Here is a 25,046-nt window from a genome sequence, read left to right as displayed (position 1 = left end):
AGTTGAGCATACATGCAGCACTGAAGTCCTAGGTCTCTAGGTTAGACCCAGAACATCTAACCTAGAGACCCAATTAAAAGAGTTTAGAGAGTTGATCATACATGCAGCACTGAAGTCCAGGTTATTCTAAGATTCAAAATACTTCTAATTGCAGAGAGAACATGTATCAAGTAGAGCAGCAGTTGCCTCTTACTATTGCAGTACCAGCATCCTACTAAAAAAAAAAGACCGAGCTGTTTCTTTAAACAAAATTCTTGTTTTATGCACAAACCTCCATTACTACATACAACCAAAGAGTGAAAGCCACAGCATGGCCAACATTGGTAAAGCTAGTAACAAGACAACAAAATAAATCTGTAATGTTCCTTAGTTACAAAGTGAGCTTCATCTTAAAACCCCAACAGCACAGCCACCATTGTCAGAAGGTTTGAGGCATGGAAACAAATCCACATCAAACCCTGGCTGAATGGAGAGCAGATTAGCCTTCCTTGGTGGTGCTGCACTACTGATGTAAATAAACATGCAATTAAAAAGCCACACCAAGTTTCAGGTGGTGGCAAAGCTGAAGGAGGAAGTTCCTGTCTTGTATCCTTGTGTCCTGTCACTCCATTTTTTCCTTTTTTCTCCTTACCATCCAAGCTGTGCACGCACCTCTACTTTGAGATACCCTCAAATAAGGATAGCTCTTTACCTAGAACTTTACCTCAGCTGCCTTACAGCACAACAAAGGTAAAAGTAAATGGGAGTAACAAGTCATAAACAAGAGGTCAAAGGTTAGGACTTCTTCAGTCAGTTTTATCACTGGAACCAGCACCTTGCACAAGGATCTTGAGGATTTCACCTGCTTCCAGACAATTCCTTCCATGCTGCAATGCTCCAGAAGCAGCAGCCTAAGTGTACTACTCTTGCCTAAGGCCAGGCTCTGACAGATTGCCTGTACTGGCATATGGGAATCTGTATAAATGCCCTTACTCACCCACACAGACATGAATGCTATAAAAGTAGATCTCTATATCTTCTGTGAGGTTAGATGGATTTTCTTTCCTCATTCAGTTCTGTTGTATCTCATGTGTAACTGTGTAATGGATGTGTGGCATCCATGCATGTGTATGCAATTAATGTGCATTTCAGTAATTGGGAACTCCATTTCCCTCCACTACCAGCACTTCTGCTGCATATATGACCAGAAAGCACAATATGAACAGCATCAAAATACCCCCTTAAAAGGCTGGAAAATATTATGTTGAGAAGAAAATTTCATCTAGGTGCTTTAACACTCTAAGACAGCACACCTAATAATCTGTAGTATTAACAAACAGCAGGCATCATCTTGCTTGCAATACAGCAGGTACATTGTTTCAAGAGACATTTGGAAGATGGCTCACAATTACAATGGGGTTTTGATCAAAATGTACATCCCAGTTTCTTCTCTTATACCATGTGTTCACAGATGACTCAGTTTTCTGACAAATACTTATTTCATACTTTTGCTTAACAGAAAGGTCACTGAGAAAAACAAAAATAGTGATAGGGTGATCCCTAAAAATGGTAAGGTACATACTCTTCCAACTTTTTTCTTTTCTTTCTGCAAGGTCGAAATGTTTGATTTATTTTCTGCTGACAAGTTCTGCAGATGCTACATGATCTGTAGAAGGACTTAGCCAGGGGACCTGGGGGGAATAGCTGGAATGAGATCAATAGTTCATGCAAGAAGAAACATCCAGCTCTTTGTAAACTCAGAACAAAAGAAATGAAGTGGTGACATGATGTTTCCTCTTTAAGATTAAAAGTACTGATCTATGCAGTACTTGAGCATAATTCAATATATGTATGAAATGTCTAATATTCACAAGATAGACTTGTATAAGAAGAAACAACATCTTTCTTTTCACAGGTACTGGTTCCCCTTTCATTGGTTTGGGAAAGAGCATCTCTCTCCCCCAGTAACATCAGCCCAAATAGTAACTAAATTTTATCCAAGCCTCAGTTTAGAGCACTTTAATCTTCTACCTTCAGCAGAAGGTAGAACCCTAACAACATGCTTAAATGCTCTCCTGAATTAGGGCCATAATTTAATTATCTATTGCATGAAATCAAGCTGACAGCCAATTTTGAAATATTTCTTTGAAACATCCACAGATGTAGATTTATATGATTAAGTTCTTTTAGATTATTTAATGAGGTTGCAAAAATGCACTAATAGTAATTCATTACTTGGAAGTTTGTGCTGTTGGACTTATGGTTACTAAGGCTGCCTGCTTAGTAGAACATGGAGACAGGAAAACACATATTTGTGAAAAAATGCAACCTTCCAAACATTTTACTTAAGGGCAATTTTCCTTTAATAGCTAGAGTAAACAAAATGTAGGATGCAGTGTGCTATCCAGGCTTTATTTGTACCCACCTGGGATGACAGCTATTACCCACTAGCAGATCCAAACATTGCAAACACTAACAAGATGTTCACATAACAAAACACATCTCCATATTCTGCTCCTGCCTGGATCACTCACCACACATGGACATTTTGGTGACAGCAGGCATGTGACACTGCAGGATCTCCCACCTGGGCAAATCAGCCCTAGGGGATTTTAGACAATTATGTCAGAGGAACACAGAATCATAGAAACCAGACTGGGAGTCAACCTGAAGGATCACCTGGTCCAACCTTTTTTGGCAAAAGCATGGTTCAAAGAAGATGCTCCAGCATCCTGTCCAGACAAATCTTAAGTGTCCAAGATTTGGGAATTCATCATTTCCCTGGAGAGATTCCAGTGGCTGATTGTGTTCTCAATGTGAAATACATTCCTCTTGCATGCAATCAGCATCTCCTCAGGGTTAAACTTTATTCATTATTCTCATCTTTTCCACAGGACTCCTGGTAAAAAGTGAGTCTCCATTTTCTTTCCAGCCACCCTTTAAATACCGGTGATAAGGTCTTCTCTAAGTCTTCTTTTCTCAAGGCTGGACAAACTCAGTTCTCTGCTCCTTTCCTCATATAGCCAGCTTCTCAGCCCCTGGATCACCTTCGTGGCCCTTTTCTGGACCCTCTGCAGCCTGTGCACAGCTGTTCTTTTATAGCTGAGATCAAAACTGAACAAACTATTCCAGGTGTTACCTGATAACCACTGAGTAGAGCAGGATAGTGACATCTTTATCTCTGTTGCTGATGCCCTTGCTGATGAAAACCAGCATCTTGTTGTCTTTCCTTTTCCACAGCAGTGCACTGTTCACACATACAGACCTTGTTCACCAGGATCCCATTCCCAGGTGCCATTCCACAGAGCTGCTTGCCAGTTGGTTACACCCCAGCCTGTGCTGCACTCCTGGATAATGTTTTCTTAGGTGCAAAAACCTAACACATGGCCTTGTAGAGCTTCCAAAGGTTCTTCTTAGCCCATCCTTCCAGCCTATCCTGCAAGTCATCCTGCAGGGTGGCTCTCCTTTCTCATGTGACCACTTCCCCACTGTTGGCATCATCAGCCATCTTCACCAGGGTGCACTTGATCCCATCTTCCAGGTCACTTATGAAGATACTAAAGTGTTGTCTCCAACATCCCAGGGGGACCTCATTTGTGACAGGCTGCTGGTTTGAAAAGGAGCTACTTATCCCAGCCCTGCTGCTGCCTGCCAGCCAGTTCCCCACCCACCACACAGAGCACTTCTCTGGACCCCAACACATCAGATTCTCTAGGGGGAGGCTGTGGAAAAGCACAGCGAGAGCCCTGGAGAAATCCAGGTAGACAATGCCTGCCACAAGCCTTACATCAGCCAAACAGATTACTGCTTTGTCATGGAAGATGACAGAGTTTGTCAGGCACAATTTGCCCTTGGTGAATCCATGCTGTCTTTTCCCAGTTGTGTGCTTCATCTGACTTGACAGCCTCCAGGAAGATTCATTCCACAATTTTCCCAAGGACTTACTTTTCAAGTAAGACTGATGTGTCTACAATTTCCTGGACCCTCTTTTAAGCCCTTCTTGTAGAGGGGGTGACCTTTGCCTTCTTCCAGTTTTCTGGGATGCCCCCTGGTCTCCACAGCTTCTCAAAGATTATGGAGAGTGGCCTCACAATGACATCAGCTAGTTCCCTTAACCTCAGGCAGATATTGTCAGGGCCCATGGGTTTGTAGGGGTGAAGCAACATGGCTTGCTCTTGCCATCTTGTCTCTCAGAGTTCAAAATAAGGAGTTCTTTCCCTAAGAAATCCATATTTAACAAGTGCTTGAAGGCATACAATTTACATATAAGTGTCCAAAATCATAAAAGTAATGCTGACCACTGAGTGTCTGCAAAGAACAGGCTTGGTTGCTGTTCCAAAGGTAAGAGGACATAATGGAAATGCTCTCCTATGGCAGAGGAACATGGCAATAAGCACTGCTCTTGAGTGTGTCTACTCAGGTACTGTACACACTCCTTTTTATTAGTTTGGCTGGCCAGATGAATTTCTATTTCCTGTGCTACAGAGCACCCATCTGACTGAGACAAGGTCGACTTGTTTTTCACAGAGGGGAGAACAGAACGTGGTAGGGCTACAAAGACTATAAAGAAAGGAAACAAAGTGTTTCAGCTTTTATGTTCAACAAACACATACACTCCCGTTAAAAAGAACCCACATTAATATTTGTTTTCTAGTCAAATACACTCAATCAGAACATCCCTACTACTGAACAGACAGAACCATGCCAGAATTAATACATGGGTCTGGGAGGTGAGGGACATTCCCCCAAAAGGGAGAGGATAAACAATTGAACGTGAGGGGGGAGCTGTAAATGTAGAGGGAGAGAGGCACAAATGGCACCACATCAATTTCTTGTGATGGACCAATTTCCTTAGATTTCCCACAAAAACACTCTCTCAACTCCTCTAGTTAAAGAGATCCACACTAAAGTAAGTGCCCCAAGTTTATTACAGTTTACATTCTTTGGATTACTGTGTGTGCCTAAAAATTGTGACATCTAATTACTACCTACTCAGCTGAAAGATACTTTGCAAGTGAAACCAGTAAGTAATGAAGCACGCAAAAAGCCAGTAGTCCACACATATTAGTGTCATTCCACACAGGAGCTAGTGATAATGTACAATGAGAATATGACTGGGAATTAATTAAATACACAAATAAAAAATATATAGTATGAACAAGATATATAATGCTGCTACTGACAGATCATGTGTACATGCTCAGAACAAGAAATCACTAAAAAATCCACTCAAAGGTAGACTGGTTAGAAGATAACCAGTAAGATGATGGATAGTACAATGTCTAAGGCACAGTCTCAGCTTCTGTAGACTTGGCCTTCTGAAGAATTGAATCTTTCTCTTCAATCACAAGTGAAGAGAACTGAGCTGCAGCCTGGGGCAGTGAGCAACAGCAGTGCTGGTGGCTGGGCTGCCTGACTAAAGGAACCTGCGTGACAGATTTGGTGATGAGTGGCATTTGAGGAGGGAGTAAGCAATGCCTGCTTGGTGAGAAAAGTAGATTTAGAGCACTCTATATTAAGAATGCTTAGAAGATGAATTGCCACTCTAGAAGAGCAAGGAGAGAACAAGACTCCTAAAATATTTCTAGTGTCCAATATGAGATCCAAATCCTGGCAGAAAGCATCAGCTGCCATTTTTAAATCACAGTCTGCATATGGAGATGGTGACAGTATGCACAATATCCTAATTCTTACTTCCTAAACTTCCTCCCTCTACTATATATATATAATGTGTAATCAATAAGAAATGAACAAAGGAAATGTGCAGGTATATGACATCTCTTGTCTCTTCCTCTTATGAGACAGACTAGTGATTGCTGCAGCAACAAATGAGACAGCAAAATGTCATTCAAAGTCACACATACACAAATTGTTCTAAAAACACAGAAGAGTCTCTGGAAGACAGCAACTCACAAAAACCTAAGATAAGTCAAAGCAAAATGAAAAGTCATGGACAAAATGCAAAGGAATACAATGCAACAGCAAATTAAGAAAGAAGTTGGTCACATTTCTTTCTACCATCTTATCCGGGCGTTACCAAAATGTGCTTAAAACTGTGACTCTGGAAATTGAATTTCATTCACATAATGCACAAAGGATGCTTTAGAACAGAAAGGTGAGAACCCACATTCATCTATCAGTGTACAAGTCTTTTGGGATGCTTGTCTCCACTGAGAATAAATATGGTGGTCTACAAGGCCATCAGTCTCAATTTTAAACAGTTAATGTCACTTGCAAGCTACTCTTACTATAAACAGCCAACATAATATGCACTACAGGGAACCAAATTTTTAATGGGAAGTGCTCACTACTGTCTAGAGAGCCAAATATTCAACAGGTACAGAAAAAAATTCAACAACACTGTCATCACTGTTTCTGAACATGTGAATATTATTTAAAATTTGCAGCTAAAATAACTATAGCATAAGATGTGGTATGTAATTTGAAAGGTCTGTAACTTAGTCATTCAGTTTTTCAAGAAGGAGTTATTTCAAATGCAATGTTCTATTTGAGAAACAATTAAAGTGTATCTTGGGAATAACATAACTGCCTAGTATCAAGCCTTCTGTGGTTATGACTCTCTTTCAGTTGTAGTATTCTGCAGCTTTCATTACTTTAGCATAGCATTTCTGTCTAAACACAAAACTTCACTGTACATTTGTGAAACATAAAAGTATTTTTAGGCCAATTCCACAAATGAGGCCTGAAACAGAATGAGATGAGCACAACCAAATCTTGGGCTAAACCGGGATTAATACAGAACTTGAGGAAATAAAGAAATTATTGAGAAAGTTTGCATTAGCAGACACCTGTCCCTGGAGGAAGCATAAATAAAGCACCTCCCTATTTATCTTGCAGGTTCCCTAGGCTACTTCCAGCAGCACAGAGCTACTACCTTCCTGCAGGGAGTGGGAAAACTATGTTCCACCTGAGCAACACTGCACTCCAGCAGCAAGGTGAAAGAGAGACTAGATCAATTAGGTACATTCCGAGCACTCCTTACACAGCTCAGTAGGACTGAATTCAGCACAAGCCACTCTTACTATGGCCATTTTAATTTAAAAAGTTAAACCTAAATCCTTCCACTTCCAGACTATTTCTCTCACACCTCACTGGTCACTAATTCAAGGAAGTATCACTTCTCCTAAAAAAACCCAAAAGATACAGACTGTAACTAAGTCAACTACAGTCCTAAAGTTGATTCATACAGCAGAACACTTTTGTATCTTTGCACATTTACTAGTAAGTCTGTCCAAAATGAGTGAGAATGTAGCAGGGCAAAACAGCTCCAGAGTTCCCAGCCTGCCCCACAAGAACTGCTAACTTTTGAACATGAGTTTTCTGCTACAGTCAGAGACCCTTGCTCTCTGCTGCTTTACTGTCCCTCATCTGCTCCTTATGTCTATTGTGAAAGATTCTGTAGTGAGGGCAACTCATCCACTTGCCAAAAGTTCCTTTTGTGTTCAAAAGTCCTCACCAAATTTAATGGACATACTGTGTATATAGGGGTTTGGAGGCCTACAAATTTCAGAAAGAAAATACAGTTCTTCTAAAACACAGCAGAAAGTTTTATTTAACTTTTCCCTTACTGCTGAAGTGCCAAGATACCCAGGTACCTAAGGATGCACTTGGTGAGATTGCCAAAGACATCCAAATCCAGCTGAAACCCAGATAACTGAGCACATTTACTCCAAAGACTTAATAGAGAATCTGTCTACACCTAAGTACTGAGGTCCTGAAAAATCCCACTCTACATCCCATTTCCCTTTCCTGTTCAAGGGAATTTTGCTTACTGACTTTTATGAGAATGGAATCTATCAGTTTTCAGTACTATACCCAGTTATTTCACTGTCAGAGATTTTCTATGGACAATTTCTATGGACAGGGGTACAACTCACACTGCAAGAACATTCTGCTTTATTACACTGCCAGTGTCTGTTCCACAGCTTTGGATGCACAAAAATAGGTAAAGAAATTAAACCTTAAGGATGACACAGTGCTTTCAGACCACATAGAACACTTTCTAACATCATCTGGCACTTTTCCACAGGCCAAGGACAACAAACAGCCTCAAACACAGAGATTTACAGTTTCTGTTTTACCTCCCAAAGTCATCTAACAAGATTCAAGGTACTTCTGAGCACTAGACAGCACAGTAAGATCAGTTTTCATCATTTGAGAGGGAAACACTTCTAGCAATGGTTACTTTGCTTTCCACCAGACAAATTAGTTTCACTGTGATCTTTTCAGATGTATAACCCATGAATTTTAAGTTGGTTGTAAAAGTCCACAGAAATGCAATTTAGCATCTTCCATCTGTACAGATTTAAACACTCTTGTAGAAAAGCAACTCTAATAGTTTTGAAATGTCCTTTCCCTTGGTTTCCTTCCTTCATCCTCCTTACCTACACTAACAGTTTTGATGACACAGGGATATTTCAGTATTTAACAATGAAACTGAACACGTCAATGTTTCACTATATAATTAATGGAGGAAATATAAACATCTGACAGTAATTATGATTTTGTCTGACTTAATATCAGAGCAGCTTCACTATGTAAAATTACTAATAACCTTCACAGACTGCTATGTAGTCCTATCGTGAAAGAAAAATGATTTCACAGAAAATTATGAGAAAACTTGAACTTTTTTCTCTTAAAAGGTACATTAGTAACATGAATCAAGAATAATGTCTGAGAATGCCAAAAAAAGGATATTTCTCCCAGCAGAATTAAGATTTTAATACTTTGTCTTTGATCTGAATTACACAGTATTCTTTAAATCCAAGAGCACAAAATTCCAGACTTCCGTAAATAACCTGAAGCCTGCTAGCACAAATCTGCCAACTAACAAATCCCTTTTCATCTCTCCAAAGGCTGCATTTTTAAAGGTCATTAGATGGTCAGCTCCCACTCTAGATTTACAGACCATGTAAATATAATAGACAAAAGACATATACAATCTCCATTCCCCATTTTGAGTAGCAGTGCTTCCTAAGAGCATATCATCCCTCAAATAAATCAGAGAAGCTGCATGCAGGTAATATTCACAGACAATAACAGCAAGATCCTACCTTTTACACTGGCTAAGGCAGTGCTGAATTTGCTGGGTTTGTAGGGGTCCCACTGACGTGAACAATGGCTTAGGTAGAGCCCAACACCAAAATATTCCTCTAAAAAGAAAAAAAACCCAACAAACTCAAACCCTTCGATTTCTGCCTAAGGCCCTGTTTTGTCTGAAACATGAATGACCCCAATGGATACTCAAGGCATTGGAAAGATACCAGTTCACAACAAGATCAACAACTTCAGGTCAATTACATGCTCAGGGTTGAGGTTCTGCATAAATGCTGTACTAAATCTGAACATTGGCTGAAGTGAGCCAAGTGAAATCATGAGATCCACCTTACTTAAAAATCTGCCCTTCAAACCAAAATGAATGCACTGTAGTGTGGAGTGTTGTCACAACTTCCAGTTCCAGACAGCTTTGTCCTGAAGCAGAAATGGTCCCTCCAGCTACTGCTGTGTGTGTGCCAGTACCTCAATCCCAACACTCCACTCCACGTTTTTGGTTTAAAAAGTAGATCAAGAAAATACAAATGGAACAAAAAAAATAACCAAACAGCTAAAGTAAATAAATACAAACTTTCAATCCCAGACATACATTCAGATTAACTTTGGAAGTTTGGACTATTCCCAGAATAGTGAAGTGTGACCATGTTTGCATGGGTCATTTCACTTCAGCTCTGCCTCCAGCTTGTCCTCAACGCTGTGTGGGAGGTTTACACTAATCAGCTTTTTCTGAAGTTTAAATTGCAGCATCACATCAACAGCTGTTACACAACATTAAGAAATAGGAGCTTGTGCTGATTTATGAAAGCCAACCCGGTGCTACTTTCAAGCCTCTGAATTAGCAGATATTTTTCCCCATAAAATTATTCAACATTATCAAGTAAATATTATAGTTAAGAACTAATAAATACAGTGATGCATGATGTTCTAAAAAGCCAGAGTTATTTTACAGTTAGCATAAACTTACCAGCAATTAATACCTTACAACACCAGGATATTTCTCACAGCTTTAATTATGTGTTTGAAACTTCATTTATTGGAGAGTGAAGGCTTTTCCAAAAGGGAGAAAAAGTATACCATTTTCCCAAGTTTGTTTTAAAGAAAACCAAATGATCCAAATTATCCTCTTGTAAAGCATACACCATACAGCTCAACAGCCAGTAAAGCCAAATTCCAAATGTCTACTCTTGGATTTTGATACTTTGCAGCTATAAAGGTGTCTGGCACTCACAGAAGCATCTGAAGGAACACCTATGGCTTTTAAGCCTTTTATATTTCTTTGAAAATCTTTCAGATAACAGAATTTTTCTCTAAAGGAAAAATAGGGGGGGAAAACCAAAAGAGAGAGAAAATGAAGTCAAACATGTATCTAGTCAAAGCACGCATGTATTCACGTATCAGTCTTCAGAAAGAATCAAAACATAGTGTAACTCTTGTTAATCTCATAATTGCAAGAGGCTTTTACCCATGGCTGTTAAATAATACGATCCAAATGCCTCTTCAAGATTAAGTATATAAAGTCACTGTGCAACTAAAATAGCAAGACACCAAAGGGTATGCTGCACCATTTGCATAAAGAAGAGAAAGATTACTATTGTTTTCTTAATATTGAAGTACATTTACCAGCAGAATATAAATGCATTCTTTGGAAACATAATGGCTGTAACTTTGAATATTTACTCCTGTAATGTCTAATGTGATTACATTACTTTAAAAGAAGCAATCTATTTGCTTTTCCCATATAAAACATCTATTTTACAGACAGAAAAGAAGGAAAGGTATTTTTGCAGAGGAAAAAAAGAAATAATCAGAGCAATGAACTGAATAATCTGAGGGCAAGAAGCAGGTGCCTCATTGACAAGCTAAATCATATTTACACTTATTCTAAATCAGAATTTATATTGTGGCACCTAAGTAGTTGCAAATCTACCATTGGGAAATCCAAGATCATCCTCACACTCTATGGAGAACAAGGCTTACTACTTTGAAAATGCTTTCTATGTTCAGAGCCCAACCTAAATAGGTAATATTTGTAGAAGGAATAGAGGTCAAGGTTCCCTGCTAGTGTTGAATTATATTTTTGCTCCCTGGGAAATAAAAAAAAAAGGTTTTTTTCTGGAGTGAAGGAATATAAGGTAAAGCCACACAGAAATTCACTGCTGCAGGCACAGCTAGAATTAAGGATTTTCTGGTCCCCATATCACACTGAAACATTGGATCTCAATCTCTTGCAGTAAAGACTGGTGCATAAGGTTATTGTGCAGGTCTGTACATTTCATGTCAATGCACAGAACTACTGATTCTACTGCTACTATAATAAAACTGCCATTAAAACAAGAGATTTACAAAATATCTATTACTTACAAAATGAGATGTAAGATTTTGTTGGAAAAACACTCTAAATAAGACAAAGGAAAAACTCCACTTAGTACTTAGTGACTGAACTTAGTCTTCTATACAAAACAGATGATAATCCAGTTTCTTATAACAATGCTCAAGATCTCAGTTTGGGGTGATGTCTGTAGGACATCAGGACATACCACCCTATTACAGTCTGAGCCCAGTAAGATGTCACAAGTCTTAGCACAGACAGGCACACAGCCAGTATTGTCCAACACAGCCCTTTCCCCTCTACCCTTTGGATATAGGAGGTTCTCATCTCTTCCACGAGTTATCAGATGTGCAGCCTCACACAGCTGAAAACCCTTTGGAGGATGGAATTACCCACAGAGCTGAGCCCTTGGCATGAAGTATCCTCAGAGGTTCCTCAGAGCTGAGCTGCAGGGTTCAATTCACAGTGCAGCCTGGAGTCAGCAACACAGCACCACCAAAATATTTGGAATTGGTTGCTGATTGGAAGGGAGGAATTTTGGTTGTGAAGATTACAAATTTATTTGTAAGAAGCATAGAGTACATACATCATTATTCCCATCTCACCTGTAATTTCATCCAAGAATAATAGTAATGCTAGTGGCATTTGTGTAGTATTCAATCCAGCAACAGGTAGAATGAAGGAGAAAACATCGAATTTTGAAAGTCTTCAACAAAACCAAAAGGTTCTGGAAATAATTTCATGTACTCCACCAAATCTGAACAATTTCAAAAGCCACTGAGCTTATACAGAAACTTCTTTAAGACACAGAAAAGCTTGTATGATATGGTCAATAATCCTTTTTCAAAACAACATCGTTCTTACATGTGCAAATTCATTTTGTACCTGTATCTAAGGAGCAACTGGTGAAACACTGAGTAAAAAGAATTTCACAAGTAGTAATTTAGCCGAGACTTAATCATTCTTTAGCCACTCTGCATTTTTTTTTCTTTTAAGCAAATTAGAGTCCAGAGTGCAAAATGGGTATTGTGACTGCTTCCAGCTGCAAGTACTTCTTTCAACCAAAGCAATTTTAGATTTTTGCTACCTCCTAGACCACATGAAATACAGTATTATTTTGACTTTCAACCCCCCCCAAGACAGTAGAAAAATAAAACTGAGTTGGGTGACCAGGCTTGGTGCTGTTCAGAAGAGTGAACCAAGCTGACTAATTTCCCATTACCAGTCTGCTGTCTTGCAGAGAAAGCAGCCCAGCTACAACCTTTAATTACCTAAGCAGTACTTACTAAACTTAGTTGCCCTAAATATCCACAGATTAAAGCAGTTCTGGAGATGATCCCAGATAGTCTTTCCAAGTAAGAACTCCCTCCTCACGTGCTATTACTAAACAGTCCGGTACAACCAAATAACTATAGTAAACATATATGGTATTGAAAACACAATTGATAACTGATTACCTTCAAATCTGCAGTACATATTCTGCACTCAAAAGTCAATTGGCCTAAATAAACCCTCTCCTCACCCTCCACGAAATACAAAAAAAATTATTTTCAAAGAGCTTTGAGTCAGGCACAAGCAGAGGTTTGTTCACACACGAGAAAATACTGCTGACCATTTTCTTTCCTTTTTCAGCCTGCAAGCAGCAAGAGATCCTCATGTCATTCCTGGCAGGGAAAGAGAGTGTTGGCATTTTACACAGTCCCTCTCACACAGCAGTCCCAAAAAGAATTCCCAAGTGTCAGAAACATCACCCCAACAGACCTGCAGCCTCCCTAGCCACAATTTTTTATCTCCATTCCCTGTGGAGAGCAGTTTGCCCAAAGATGGGTCAGTCAGGAATGTAATCACCTTCTTCTATGGAGCAACTAAGAAGATCTATAAATTCCAAGACTTCTTCTCCCTGTATGTTGAAGACATGAAGAAATCACAAGTGTTCTGTAGTGCAGCATTGAGCTACCAGTTTTAACTAGCTAGGAAGTTCTAGTTTTTATTTACTGTGAAAAGCTGTATCTTTCATTTTAATAAGCACAATAGAAGAGTCAAACCATAAGCTGACCTAGGAAGGAGTGCTGATGGTGGCACTGAGCTCCAGAATCAATGAATTCAATATGGCTACAATTTATGATTATGTGGGGGGGAAATGGAGCTCAGCTACTGACCTTCTCTGCAGGTTTTGGGTAAGTCACTCTGCCTTTTTTCAGTCTTCTTTTCATTGTTCACTCTCATTAGGCACTCTTGGGGACTACCACTGCATCTCATAACAAGGACAGACAGCACTATAGCTCTACAGGACTCCCCACCCTCAACTAGCAAAACATCACTGACACAGGACTAATTAATATGCTAGCTTTGACTTCTTCTCTGTCTAGCCAATCCTGGCTGGCCAGTTTCTCAGAGCACCACAGTACTCATGGCTCCTCAAGTGAGATTCAAGAAAGGAGAGAGTGATCATATTCCAGAAAAGTTTCTCTCACCTCCTGCTCTGGAAGCGTCTGCATAAAAATAACAAGAAAAGGTAAATGGACACTGGAAACATCTCAAAGTGTCCATGCAGGTAAAGGAAGCAGACAAAGGATAGCAGCAACAGAGAAGAGCAAGGCTTGCAATAGGCTACAGAAGGTAAGAAAAAGCCTTACAATTTCAGGCAACAGCAGCCAAAGATCCTATGGAGGGATTTAAAAACACATAACATAATCAGGTAAAGAATGCAAATTTACAAAGGCATGAAAAGTAAAGGGAGAAAGTTCTTAGCAAAGAACTAAACCAGAAATATCATTCTGCCACCCAGCACTAAATCTGTAGGGCAGAGCCTCAGCTGCTGTAAACTGTCATGGCTGTATTGATGGTAGAGTTAAGGGAGCACAGATATGCTCCCTGAGGCTCCAAACAACTGCTTCTCTCAGAGAATCACTTTTGGTCTAGGAGCTCACAAAACTCAAAGCACAAGCTGATTCACTGTAAATAGGGGGAGTGGGTAACAAACCTATTCTCCACATTTCAGTCAATTTAAACTTCTAAATACAAAAATTCATTCAAAAACTCCTTTCCAGAAGCTTAAATGTTTCCCACCATCTGTGAATATCTTACATCTTGCTATTAAGAGATTTAAATACCTTTGAATAGCAATAGATTCAATCATATTGCCCTCAACCCACGAAACAACTGAATGCACCATATGCAGGGGAAAAGTAATTCATCAGGTTTAGGCAATCTCCAAGAATTTTCCAGCAAGCATGTATGGAAACTGAACAGGCAAAGTCTCTTCTTGTTTACAGGAAGGCTTGTTTACCACTGTTCCTCACTATGGGTAGATAATGTCACCCTCAGCACTGTTAATGTAGCACCTGTTATTAACATTAAACCATTAATCTCATGTTGAAAAACAAAAGAAACAATTGGCTGACAACATACACATGGTAACCTGCATTCCAGCTGAAGTGTTTGCTCTGCTGTACTTCCACTTACCAGTAGAGTTCCAGCAGGAGTTGATCTGGCTCAGTTTCTAAGGCTAGTACAATTTCTACTAGAATGTCTTCAATGTCTGCCAACTTCAAAGAATAAAGAAAACCACCAGTTTTTACTGCCTGAAAGTCTTGCCTCCTGCCTCCCTGTAGAACAGGACTGATGCCAGCTGAATTGTCAGCAGGTTTATACAGTATTTTCAGCCTGCTAGGTGGGTAACCACATCTATTCTGTAAAATGTCATTGGCATAACGAATGCAAAACTAAATACATCTAATAAAATTTTGTAATTTCACACAAAAAAATTATAAAGGTTCTTATCAGAAATATTAGCAGAACAAAGTTTACAACGAATCTACTGTAATTTCTTGCCCAACCAAAATCAAACCTCTCTCTACATTTTGATTTTTCACTCTGTTTCAGCACTTTCTCTGCTTACTACTTCCCAGGGCTACCTCTTTGCCTCGCAATTCCCAAGATTCTCTCATGTTCCACCATCCCAATTCAGTCTCCCTTCATTCACATGTCTCTTTCATCAATCCTCCAACTCCAGGATGCCTGACAGGATAATCGTAGTCTTTCTACCACACAGTTACAACCCCCAAATTTCTCTATCCCTCTTGCAGCTCCTGGTGACAATCTCCCATCTCCAGGTGCTTTTCACACTCTCCTTCCCTGCAGCTCAGTTCTGCACTTTTGTAGAGTTTTGTCTGAATCTTCCTTGGACACTGGTGGTCCAAGTGAGACTGATGAAACACCGAGTGCAGAGATGCAGAGATGAATCCAGCATTTTAGCATCTGTCAAGCAGCCCAGAATCTCATAAAGACTGTGCCAGGCCAACCCCTGCAGGGTGGATTAATGCTCACAGGCTGATTTACAAGGCCTTTTCAACCCACTTCTTACAACAGCAAAGTCAGGTCTGGGAGCAGCTGCACGTCATACAAGGCAGGACAGCAGCGCTCTCAGTCTCAGCTGCGGTACAAGGTGACACAGGAATCAAAATTGCCATGGACAAGGACAGGTACATTTAAACACAGCTTTTATACCAACAGCACCATTTGCTAAGTGAGAAATGGAGCACGTATCTACAAAATGGTCTGACTCCCCAGTCATACCAGAAAACATATCCAAATACACACATATTATCCCCCACTAAATGTGAGTCAGTCAGCAATACCATGGAGAGTTGCATGTCCAAGTCTTATTACCTGATTTTTGAAAACCCTAATTCAGGATTTCGAATATGCCCTGAATGAAATGTAATTAATTTGATTTCCACAACACATCACAGAACAACTGAGGTTGGATGGAACCTCAGGAGGGCCAAACACCATTTTTCCAGGAGCCTAAATCAAAACTGAGGTATCTGGATTTGATTCAGTCATGTATTTCCTCTTTGACCTCAGGCCAATAATTTACACAGCTGCTCTCTGCCTGAGTTGTCTGCAGTTACAGAAAAAGAAATGTTGCACTATTAGTACGTTAATATCTGAGCAATGCTTAGGTAATGTGGTTTCAAATACAGGCAAATCAGGTATCGAAATATTAGAGCTGGGCTAATACAGGGAACTTGAGATCTTAGTCTAGCACTCCAGAGCATTCAGTCTGGATGTTTCAAGTATGAACCTGTGTTCACAGACATTAGATTTAGTTCTGAAGTGGCTATATTTTAAAAATTTTGATTTTTGTGTCAGGCCTGCTTCTTGGTTGCAAAGCAAAACTTAGTTTGTAAAAGTCCTTATCCACAGTGTGTTTCAACTGAACCCAAGCCAATTATAAATAAATCTGAGCCATATGAAATGGCTCAGATTTATTTATAGATTATAAGATTATATTAAGTAGTATTTTTACTAGGTTTAAGAATATACAGTAACATAAGAAAATACTATTTAATATGTTTAATTTGCCTTTGTTTACTAGATCTCAACATGGCATTTTAGTCAGACCTTAATTTACTGTGTGTTAAACTGCCTCCAGCAAACTTGACACCTAAACCTGGCAAAATGGATAAATTACCCTGGAGTTCGTTTTCAGTTCTCAGCTCTCCAGGGGATGCTGCTGGCAGGTTGAGTCAAAGCACAGAGAAATGTTTGTCTCACTTCTCTAGTATTTTGGATGACAGTTTTAATGCTCTGCTAGAAAATGAACAGCTCAGAAAGAAGGATGATTATTTTTCAAATTTTATGTTTAGTCAAAGCATGTTTCCTACACTGGTTCACAAAAAAAAAAAAAAACCACAGAAACAAACCAACCAACCAAAAATCCCCAACACAAAGAAAAACCCCACCACTCTTCCCAGCTAACTTCAACTACACCTACCTGCACAACCATTTAATACTCACACCCAAAGGCCAAGCAAAGATGTCAGAAGTTCAATCTCAACCTAGGTGTGAATTCTGATTTAGGAGACTTGGCAGTCACAGAAGAAAAACTTGTGATAACAAGTCACAGATGACAAACTTGTGTTTGTCATTTGCCATCAACTACCCCACTAAAAGTGGTTTTAATTTGTCACACATCTATTTTCCCCAGAATCAGAAGCCATACAAATGAGATCATAATCAATAAAGTTTACTACTCAGCATCTACAGGGACAAGAGGAAGTCTGGAATCACTGGGTGAGGGGGAAAAACCCAAAGCAGACCCAAAACAAATGAAACCCCACCATGTGACAAGTGGCTACAGAAACAAGCTACATGCCAGCTAATTAGTAAGTCTTTCAACTACATAAATAAATACACATTCACAGGACACTGCATCTATATGTTATGTAAATACTATATGCATAAAGCAACTAAGAAATTGTTTCTTAAACCTTTCTTCATTTTCATTTCCTTTTAACCAACATGAAAATAGAATGTCTATGGCTGATAACTTTCCTGGTCTTTGAGGGCATAACACACTGGAGTTACAAAATATTTTAAATCCATATGCATGCACTATCAATAAATCTATCATACTACAATAGTTGCACATATTCTGTGCATCAAGGAAGAGAGGAAATCTGACTAATATGCACATGGGGAATATTTGCAAATAACAGAACACAATAATTGTCTCTAGTATCTCAATGAGACCATGGTCTTTCTGTGCTAGGTTTGTATGAATGCATAGTAAGAGCACATGCAGGTCATGCTGAGCTTACAAATTCAGGCTGTTCATGAAACTAAGGTTTACAACGAAATTATCAATACCACATCCTTAAAAGTAGAGGTCTGAGGCATTCATCCCTGCTACAAAATGGAAGTTTGATCTAGGAAAGATTATGAGCACATCGTTTAAAAGAAATACATATTATCACATCATTTAAAGAAAATTTACATCAGCACAAAATTATATATTCCACCAGCCTTTATTACTTTAAGTCTGTGATCTTATAGATGAAAGTGTCTATAAGGATTAAGGAAAAGGATACATCAATCCAGCATGTTAAGAACTATGCATTTATAAGCACTGTGTTTGTTAAATACAACTTATGGAAATCAATATTCCTATAGTGTCTTTACTACGAGTGTACAAGAAATAATGTTTTCTGCCCCTTTGGAAAATTGCTTGGAAGAGTCAGTCCTGTCTTCTGCAGTCATCATTGATTTTTGTAGGAAAAAATAGCAGGCTCTTGTTCTCTCTATGGTACGCTAACAAAACTGTCTAAGCCTTCTACGGTTTCTCTACAAAGCTTAACACCTTACATGAGTCCCCAAGGTTATAACTAACTGTGTAAAATATACACAGACTTAATGACTTTGATCCTGACTCAGAACTCACACACATGCTACTGGGAAACACACTTTACTGTAGAGGACTGATTCTTCCTCTCTCAGTGCAGGTACACAAAGCATTGCTACAACGTGCCTTTCAATGCTAAATTAAAACTGCAGCATGGCTCAGGAAGAAATGCTAATACTGTCTTTCCCCCAATCCACAATTCATCTTTACCCACTAATAGCAATGGAAGGAGCACACTTGAACCAAATTGCCACCTATTTAAAATCAGTGTAGTTCATGAACTGTCCATGGCCAACAAATTACAGTCAAGAAAATCCCACTGCCTTTCTGTTTCAAGGCCACTCCCTAACTAGTGTCAGAAGACAATGGAAATATATTCCCATTTCTAATTCAGAGGAAAAAAAATTCTACCCATATACAGGGATTACTTGAAAATATTCACAACAGCAAAGAGTCTGGATCAGTTTGTTAGCAGCCTGACATGCCCCAGTGGAGGCACGTGGTAAGAAACATCATGACACCCAGTCACCCCACCTCGTATGAGCCCTGGAAACGTTACTTGGAGTTCTGGAGGACATGGAGCCATGGGAACATTTTGAAACAAGAGGCAAGCCATTGGAGCAGAGAAGCTACAAATCAGACTTTCTGGGCAGATGGCAGTGCAAGCTAGCAGGCTGATGGCAGATGGAAGTGAGAGCTTGGATACGGCAAAAAAATCGGTTGCAAGCTAATGAGGTATGTTAAGATGCTAGAGACAACTACTCTTTTCTGATCTCTCTGCTTCAAGTGAGGGTCAGGTCAACTCCTCCTCCCACAGAAATCTACCCAGAGCCATGAAGAAAAGGTAGCTTGGTTTCCTTCCAAGAGGAAGCCATCCAGAGAGTTACTCAATACCAAATAAATATACAATTCATAATTCAAAAATCCCAGGCTCTCATGAAATTTCTGAAGTCCAGAGCCTAATACATACAATCTATAAGCCCCCTAGCCTCCAGGACAATATAAAGACCAGTATCTTATCAAAGCAGAGAGGCTTTCAACAATGGGGAAGTTTAAAGCCAGGAATGATTAACAGAAAAATGCTACAGAACATGTTAACTGGGGTGAGTGTTTGGTCTCGGTCCAGACTAGAACCAAGGTTGGCTTGGTGCTCCCAAGGCTTCACCTCCTTCCTGCAGCTGACCTACAGTTCCTTCACTGCTATGTGGTAGAGATCAACAACAATCTATAACTCTTCATGATTGCAGAATACTACTATCAGAAAAAATGTGGAGCACCTCTTAAGATGTTCATGATTATCATTCCCCTGATACAAAAACCTCAACTTTTCTTCTCTAGTTACATACACACACATATATGTATTTTCTTGATCTCTTTCAGACTCCTCTGGTCCTTTTTTAAAGCAGCATTGCTGAGACTACAGCATTTTTCCTCTTCTAATACAATGTCCCAGAAACATTATCAATGTTTGCAGAAGAACATGACATAAAATTATCAACTTCAGCAAATGAGACTAATCTAAAACAGTGTATACTATGAGAGCTTCTAGAAGATAGGAGCTCTCACCATCTTCTAGAAGTTTGCAGAGTTTTTATCCCAAGATATATTACAAAGGGTGAGCCTTTCTTGCCAGTGTCATGAAGTGCAAGGATCTCATGGTCTTATAAACTTCTATAGCTGCCATTTCTAACAATTGGGATTTTTTTTCCACTCACACATTAAGTAAGAAAGTCACGTGAAGTGGTAAATATATTAACTCCATCGAAAGCCTTTGGGAAAAGGGAGGTAAGGCTGAAGACTTGTGTGGGAAGCTAATGAAAAGGGAGTACAGCAATAACACAAGGGATTAACAGGCTCTCAGCAAGAACCTGCATTTCTCAAGGTACTGTGAAATTCTTGTACCTAAACACACACATAAAAACATTCACACAACAAAAGAAAACTGCTATATACCATACACACAGCCACACATTTGTATGCCCCTCATGCTCAGAGCAGACATGGAAATGACACAGGTGAGAGCAAGTACATCTCATCAAGGAGCCCACAGGGAACTGTGTCTTCATATTCCAACTGAAAATCCACACTCTCACCAATCTTCCAGGCAATCTCCATCAAGTCTCCTGACTTTCCTGGGACTTCTGTCTCTGTAGTCATGTGATTACACAAGCTACATTCCCACAGAGATGAGCTATATTACTTGCTCCTTTCTGATAGGTGTTCCATCATTGCTACCTTCTCATTACAAATCTCAATCCCTGGCTACCAGACAAGAATGAAAAAAATAAATAGAAAAATAGCAAGTCAACATCCCATATGCAAAAAACAAAACAACAAAAAAACAAAGCCAACAAAGAACACTGCCCCAAATTGACAGAAGTTGTTACTGAGCAATAACAATAATGGCCTCTTACAGACCCACTCCTGACCCACAAACACCAACTTCAGCTCATGTTCCCTTTATTTGCAGCTTACATCTAGTCACTCCTACAGCATCTCAATTCCCCCTTCAGCTGCAGAAGATACACAGTGATAAGCAGTACATAACTGCAGAATAACAGGAAGTGATTAAAAATGCTACAACTGCAATCCTGTAAATCTGTGTTCTAACTGAAGAAACACTTTTTAAAAGAAAAGCTACTACCATTACTGTGACTAGAAATTATTAATTTAATGCAAGTCTTGTGATATTGTTCTTAAACTTCAGCATCCTGAGGCACATTTGGGCATCCCCTGTGTCCATCTCTTGTGGTTACAGAGAAAAGTGCACCTCAGAGACCTGAATTTCAGAAAGCACATCAAAATGACCCAGCTGTATTTATCTATTCCAATTGTTCTTAAAGTGATCTTATGACTTTAGAAGAATGGAGGAAGCTGAACTATTTGTTTTAAACATGTGCAGAAGTCAGTATTGCTTCTAGGATTCCAATTCACATGCAAGCATGTTTTTGCCTTGGTCATTTTATCATATAATTGTGAAAAAGTTCCCATTCATGCTAAATGGAAGTCTCCACCAGAACTTTGACAGGTATCTTTCAGATCTAGCTTCTATAATTTTGTGGCCTCCATTGCCTTGACTCCAAGTATCCTGACAAGTATGTGCTCAGACATGATCACATTGATGCATCCACATATACAGAGGAAAATGAAAGAGGACTGGGAAAGAATAGCATTTTTGACTATTCATCAAGAATCACTATGTGTTTCCAAAAGGTCCTTTTTTGTTTGTTAACAACTTCTTTCTAGTTTGTTAACAACTTTGACAGACAAATCAAGAGCATCATAATGTTACAGATGCAGAACACAGGAAACCAACCCACAAAGTTCTTAACAAAAGAATGGGGAAGCTCTTGGACCTCAAGAGGATACAGTTAAAACTTTTGGACACATACACTTTGAGCTATGTTCTTCCATTCCTCTCTCAGGAGTGTATAAGCACACTAGTGATCCTCAGTCTGCAAAACTGATACACCTCAGTATGACAACAAACATGTAAGTGAGGGCAGGAGCACTGCTCCAAACTCTCCTAGTGCCTGGGGCTGAGAGCATCCCAGAACTCATGCTGACACTGCTGGCGAGAAGGAGCACACTTCATTGCTACCACCGAGTTTATCAAAGAGTCACATTAGAAAAAAAAAAAAAAAATCTGAACTTTAAATTAACTTGGCTAGTGCCATTGGCAAAATGTCTCATCTCCCACACAGAATAAACCACAGAGAGGCAAGGAGAGAGAGAAAGGAAATACACACTGGAAAGACAGATGGGAAGATGAAAGCATTGTGGACTAACAGTGATACTAAAATGCATCATCTATGCCTGCCCTCAATCAATTCTTTTTGCTTGGCCAAGATAGACATCCTGAAGTAAAATGGATTCCAGGGTTTCCATACTACTTACCTCATCAATTCCCTCCACACAACATAAATTCCTAATCTGAATACACAGTTTATCACTAAATTAGCAAACCATGATTAACTGTGTAAGGGCAATGAACATAAATCACTGAGCTCAAATGTCATCTAAAACACTGCATATTTAGCTACCCATAGTTTTAAGAGGAGCACACCTCTCATGACTTGTGCAATATACACACATCAGCTGGACAGAAATTAATAATCTCTGCAGGAACAAAGAAATTGAATTGTCGTCACACTAGTCTCACAATGACCCTAAACACGCCCATAATCTGAACATATTACCTTTTGCCTTTGATATATAAAATCGTGTCACTATGTAACACAATAAACCTCATTTCTACACAGCACAGTCCTGATTTCTTAGGGTCTTTTAAGTTTAACACTGATGTTTACACATCACTGCATCTTGGTCATGACAAAACTACCCCATACATCTCAGGAGCTTATAGGACATTACAAAGTTTTCCCATCTTACCAGGCTCTGTACAGTTCTTCTCTTCATGCGTCCCATTAGGTGATGCCATCAACCTTCTATTCCTCCATATTCCTGATATAATGCCTCTGTCTGCAACAGCTGATTCTTGGCCTATATTAAATAAAAAGACATTATGCCCACTAGCACAAATTTTTTCCTGTATCACCCCAGCTGGACTATAGGTGCCCACTAACAAGGAGCATGGACAGACCATCAGAATGCAAATGGAGCAAAATCCAAGGTGTGACTGGAGCACATGCCAACAGACACGTGCTCCTAGCTCCAAAGGGTGCAGCTGGGCACCATATCTGAGCTGTTGGCATGTTCTGGCTATCAGAGCTACCAGAACACTTGGCTGTGACCCACAGCAGGAAAATATTCTGCAGCAAGCAAATGCTGAAGCCTGTACCTGTGAAAGTCAACACTTGCAGCTCCTATAGATGAAACCAGCCCAGCTATGCTGACATGAGCAAAAATCACACTTCCATTTAGTCATCTGTACTTGCACATATTACATTACTGCTTTCATGAAAAAATAAAAATGCATATGGATATGTTCCAGTTACATTTTAGTTTATTCTGAACTTTTCAGTCTTGGGTATGCTTAATAATACCAAACCATTCATAATTCGTCAAAGAAAATGGAAATCGCACTGAATTCTCATAAATCTTAAAAAAATAAGAACTATTTTAGAAGTCAATGGAGCTTTTACCAAAATGCATCTTCCAGAAGCATTCTCAACAAAACCTGTAAATAGAGCACAGGAGCACTTGGGAGATCATGTGCTACATGCAATTTTAATAATCAAAGGAAGAATAGAACCCCTTAATTAAACCACTTCCACCTCAGTCTTATCCAGTTCAAATGAACATACTGTAATAACAAAAATTTTTCCTTGGCCAGTTTTAGAGTTTATACTGTCATCATGTAATGCCTGTGTTTTCTTAGTGACTCCTGAAAAAAGAAATCTAGTTCGGAAATTCGTTTTTCCAGAGTAAAATATTCTGAGCCACAATTATAAGAAACATAGACAACAGATGGTCAGTGTTTATGATAATATGTACTGTAAATTAGCCAGCTGGAAAAAACCCTACCTGATGCAGCATACTATCAAAAATTAGGTTATGAAGGATTTAGATGATAACCCAGGAGATTAAAAACTTTCATTAGTCATGACATTTTCCATGAAAACCTAAAAAAGTTGTGGAAAACAACAAAAGCAACAAAAGCAGTCCCTCAAGCTATGCAAACATATTCATACCCCCATTATTTGTTTCCAAGTTGAAAGTTTTAAGATGAGCAATATGTTAATATGGTCTAAGACACCAAATTCTTATATGGATGGCTTGTTGCCATTCTAGATACAGCTCAAACAAGCCAGGCAATAATTTGAGCACAAGAGCATTACAAACTATGACAAGTTTCAGCAGATTTTTCTTCCCTAAAGCACACACTTGAACTTCAGCTTTAATTTAAGTAGATGACCCATCCTAACTGCACTGAAATCTGAGTTTCTTATATTAAATGTAGATGCTTAGTGATGGGCTTAGTGGATTTTGTTCTTAATTCTTCGAGGACTGTTGGCAGCCCTACCTAGAGACCCAAGTGCTGTCCCAGCAACCTTAGACTTTGTATTTGAGGGATGCAAAGCATATTGCAGGATGAGGGCCTGAAGCTGCATACTTACAGCACAAACTGTGCCAGCAGGCATAGGAGCAAATGGGAATGATATGGTTAATTATAAATGCATCAATTTATCAATACAGCACATGCACAAATGATGCAAAAGACTCTGTTACAATACTCTCTCTATAAAACCTAAGATTAGCACCGTTCCCAGCCTAAAATGCAGAATTTTCTGTCAAATCTATGCTGTAACGGGGGGACAGGTGTTGGGGTGCGTGTGAGATAGAGAAAAGAAGCAGCTACAGCTGATGGAGGTTTACAACCTGAAGACAAAACGAAAGGCAGCCGAAGTTGCAGAGGGAACCACAGGCGGCTGGAGAGAACTCCACTCTGATGCTACGGCAGGGGGGAAACTCCTCCAGGGCCGCTCGGAGGCACAGCGCTGCCCCGCGATG

General features: G+C 39.4%; 1 protein-coding gene across 1 annotated transcript in view; it reads right to left on the bottom strand.

The window, feature by feature from the left end:
* LOC103826890 (ras and Rab interactor 3) overlaps positions 1–25,046 on the bottom strand; it is a 157,331-nt gene that overhangs the window by 131,610 nt on the left and 675 nt on the right. The window contains exon 2 of the mRNA XM_050974925.1: positions 22,965–23,075. Within this exon, the coding sequence (XP_050830882.1) occupies positions 22,965–23,075 (111 nt within the window). The remainder of the gene's footprint in view (positions 1–22,964; positions 23,076–25,046) is intronic.

Source organism: Serinus canaria, chromosome 5 (genome assembly GCF_022539315.1).
Source record: "Serinus canaria isolate serCan28SL12 chromosome 5, serCan2020, whole genome shotgun sequence".
In the NCBI taxonomy this organism is placed as follows: Eukaryota; Metazoa; Chordata; class Aves; order Passeriformes; family Fringillidae; genus Serinus; species Serinus canaria.
The sequence above is the reverse complement of the archived record's forward strand: the minus strand, read 5'-3'. Positions and strand labels throughout refer to the sequence as shown.